General features: G+C 62.0%; 1 protein-coding gene across 1 annotated transcript in view; it reads left to right on the forward strand.

The window, feature by feature from the left end:
• The window catches only part of LOC102043152 (cytochrome P450 2C5-like), a 4,925-nt gene extending 2,874 nt beyond the window's left edge, over positions 1 to 2,051 (forward strand). Inside the window, 4 exon segments of the mRNA XM_014309849.2 lie at positions 1 to 34; positions 436 to 623; positions 1,302 to 1,443; positions 1,626 to 2,051. The exon segment at positions 1 to 34 is cut by the window's left edge and continues 29 nt beyond it. Coding sequence (XP_014165324.1) covers positions 1 to 34; positions 436 to 623; positions 1,302 to 1,443; positions 1,626 to 1,819 — 558 coding nt within the window. The 3' untranslated portion in view covers positions 1,820 to 2,051.
• Positions 2,052 to 3,714: the final 1,663 nt, after the last annotated feature.

The raw sequence follows: 3,714 nt of genomic DNA on the forward strand, positions 1-3,714 counted from the left end.
CTGCTGATGCTGGCAAAGCACCCCCACATCCAAGGTACAGCAGCAAAGCACAGCTGCTCCTGTGCCCGGGGTGCTCATGGGGCAGAGGGTCCCAGCCCTGGAGGGTCCTGTTTGGGGGCAGACCCAAATCATCCTGTGGGGTCACCCGAGGGGGGGAGCTTCTGGACACAGACTCCCACAGGCCAGGGGATCCAGGTGCTCCTCCCTGCGCTCCATCCCTGCCCGTGCAGATGGCCCAGACTGGCTGTGGGAGATGCTCTGAGCTTGCCTGGTGCAGGCAGGGATGAGGGCAGAGACTGTTCTGCTTTACAAGGGATTAGGGCAGGCTGCTCCCGCTCTAGCCCAGCCCTGGGTTTAGGATAAGTGCCCGTGGGGGCCAGTAAGAAACCCTGAGGAGGTTGCAGAGCAGGCACCCAGCCCCGCTGCCATCTCCAGCCAAGGTCCAGGAGGAGATCGACGCCGTGGTGGGCACTGGCCGTGCCCCCAGCATGGAGGACAAGCTGAGGATGCCCTACACCAACGCTGTGATCCACGAGCTGCAGCGCTTCCACAAGACCCGCATCGAGAACTTCCCGCGCATGACGACACAGGACGTCCAGTTCAGGGGCTACACCATCCCCAAGGTACTGGGGTAGCCCGGCAGCCTGAGAGGTGACAGCGGGGCTTCAGGGCCATTTGCCTTTGTCCTTGGACTGTTTGCTCACATCTGAAGGCCCCGGGTGTTTCCCAATCCTCGGTAGCAATGACCTTCCAGAGGGGAGTAGAGGCACGTGAGTGTCTCCCTGTCCTGCCACAGCCCGGGGCCCTTCCTTGCCCATCCTGGAAAACAGCTCTTCCCCCGTGGAGCCGTGCAGGGCTGTGGGGCCGGAGCAGGAGCCCAACCTGGGGTGGGGCCAGGCCAGACCCCCCTAGCCCTCGGCAGATGTGGGCACAGCCACCCCTCCTGTCTGACCATGAGCCCTGTGTGCAAAACTCACCCTGAGGGAACATCTCCTGCCTTCGGGTTTGGGGCAGTGAGAGGGGCTTTAACAGAAATCCACAGCAAAAACTCGGCAATTTGTGTCCCATGAGCTGCACAGAGGCTGGCAGACCATGGGGACACTGAGCACCACTCCATTTGTCCCAGTGGCACAGAGGCACCAATCCAGGCTGCCTGCCCATGGGAACCTGCTCGGTATTGGGGTGCACACCCAGCCTCCCCTCTGCCCCCAGGTGCTCCCCCCTGACTAATCCACCCCAGCAGAGCCCAGGCGTGGCACTGATGTCCCTCCTCCCATCCCTGCCCCATCCCTCTCCCACAGGGCACTCCTGTTATTCCGGTCCTTTCCTCTGTGCATTCGGATCCAACCCAGTGGGAGAACCCCAAAAAAGTGGACCCCACACACTTCCTGGATGAGAAGGGCGAGTTCAGGAAGCGCGAGGCCTTCATGGCATTCTCAGCAGGTCAGCACTGCCCCACCCTGCCAGCTCCATGCCCAGGAGTGCCAGCACGGGCAACCAGGGGCACCACAGTGCCACCGTGCCCATGGGCTGCCTGCCCACCCTGCTGTCCCCTTGTTCCCCCGGGCTGCCTGCCCTCCCTGCTGTCCCCTCGTTCCCCCGGGTCACCCCTCTCTCACGCCCAGGGAAGCGGATGTGCCCGGGGGAGGCGCTGGCCCGCATCGAGCTCTTCCTGTTCCTCACCACGCTGCTGCAGAGCTTCACCTTCGAGCTGGCCACGGAGCACAGGGAGCTGGATTTGTTCTCCCTGTGGCTCGAGATCGAGAGGAGGGCGATCCCGGGCAAGTTCTTCGCTCTCCCACGCCCGGTGTTCTCCTAAGCTGGGAGAGCAGGACAAGGAAAGGCTCTCCAGGTGCCTCCACCCCTGCCCTGGAGCGAGCCCTGTGGCCACGAGGGTACAGCCACCACAACAGGGGCACTTTGGGCTTGGAGCTTCTCCTCTGAGAACTGTCGGGCACCTGTGCCAGCAGCTCCATGGGCAGCCTGCTCCCAGCCCTTCCCAACCCATGCCAGGAACACGAGGAAGGTGGCAGTGCTTCTCCTCCCCCATCCCCATCCCATCCCATCCCATCCCATCCCATCCCATCCCATCCCATCCCATCCCTGCTATTGGAGCTCCTCATGGCAGGGCTGCCTGGGGCTCCTGGCTGGGCAGAGGCTCCCTCAGTTTGGTGAAGGATTCAGAGCGATAAAAATAACCATCACAACAGGATGCTGGTGTTTATAGGAACACTTGTGGTGCCTCTTTCATCCATTTCTTCCCAGTGCAAGCCTCCCAGACACAGGATTTCAGCTCCACGTCTCTTCCTGGGGTGCCTTCACCTTTCCCAGAACAGCTCGAGCCAGGAAATCACCCAGGCATCAATCCAGTGCCACCCCTGCCATGGCAGGGACACCTCCCACTGTCCCAGGCTGCTCCCAGCCCCGGTGTCCAACCTGGCCTTGGGCACTGCCAGGGATCCAGGGGCAGCCCCAGCTGCTCTGGGCACCCTCACAGAGGAATTTGTGCCCAGTGTCCCATCTAACCCTGCCCTGCAGCAGTTCGAAGTCACTCCCTTTGACCTGTCACTTCAGTTCCTTGTCCCAAGTCCCTCTCAGCTCTCTTGGAGCCCCTTCCGGTACTGGAGAGGGCTCTGAAGTCTCCCTGGAGTTTCTTCTCCAGGCTGAACAATTCCAATTCTCTCACCTTCCCAAAACACACAGTTGCTATCTCATTGCTGGGCTGTGCTTCTCTGATTCCTTCACATCAATATTGAACTCCAGGGATTGCCCTCAGGAGCCAGCCCAGCTCCGTGTGCAGCTGCTGGAGTCACCCTGGGGGTCCGAGGGGAGCTGGCAGGGTGGGCTGTGCTCCCAGCCCTCCTGTTCCCCCTTCCCCAGGGGTGAGGGTGCTGCAGAGGTGCTGGGTCAGCACGGGGGCTTGGGGACCCTGCAAAGCCTGGGACTTCAGGGTATGGGGAAAACTGGCGTTCTCCAGGGGTCTCAGAGCTGGTTTTGGTGGGGTTTGCCTTGCTGGGGTGCTCCTGCAAGCACGGAGAAGGGGACAGCAGGGACTCAGAGGGGGACAGCAGGGACCCTGCCCCGGGGGAGGTGGCTGTGCCCTGCTGGAGGGAGGTGACATCAGGACCCGGTTAGTCCTGGGGTGCCTTGTCCCAAATGATGCACAAACCAGCCTTCACTCTGACTCTGAGTGCATTTGTGACCTTTAGATGCCTAAATCAGCTTTTTCTCAATCTGGGGAAGCTCAGGCAGGCACAGCCACCCGCCAAAAATGTGTGTGACCGAAGCCTTTGCCCAACCTCTGCCTGAAGCCCTGGCTCAGCACTGTGCCTGTGAACTGGGTGACCTCTGGGCTCCTGTGTGTAAAACCAAACACGGGTTTGGAACCAAACAGGTGTCCAAAGGCCACCCGTGCTCCGCTTCCCGCGGTGTTCCATGCCATCTGTGCCACTGCCCAGCCCAGGGGCTGGCATGGTGCCCTGCCCTGACTGCGGGTGCCCATCCCGGGGGGGCTGCAGGCATCCCCTGGCACCCCGACATCCCCAACATACCCTGGCACCCCGACATCCCCCAATATCCCCTGGCACCCCAATATGCCCTGGCACCTGCCTTCACCCCGGCATCCCCCAGCACCCCGACATCCCCAGCACCCCGACATCCCCTGGCACGCTGACATCCCCTGGCACCCTGACATCCCCATCCCCCTGCCATCCC

The sequence above is a fragment of the Geospiza fortis genome, unplaced genomic scaffold (genome assembly GCF_000277835.1).
Source record: "Geospiza fortis unplaced genomic scaffold, GeoFor_1.0 scaffold485, whole genome shotgun sequence".
Taxonomy (NCBI): domain Eukaryota; kingdom Metazoa; phylum Chordata; class Aves; order Passeriformes; family Thraupidae; genus Geospiza; species Geospiza fortis.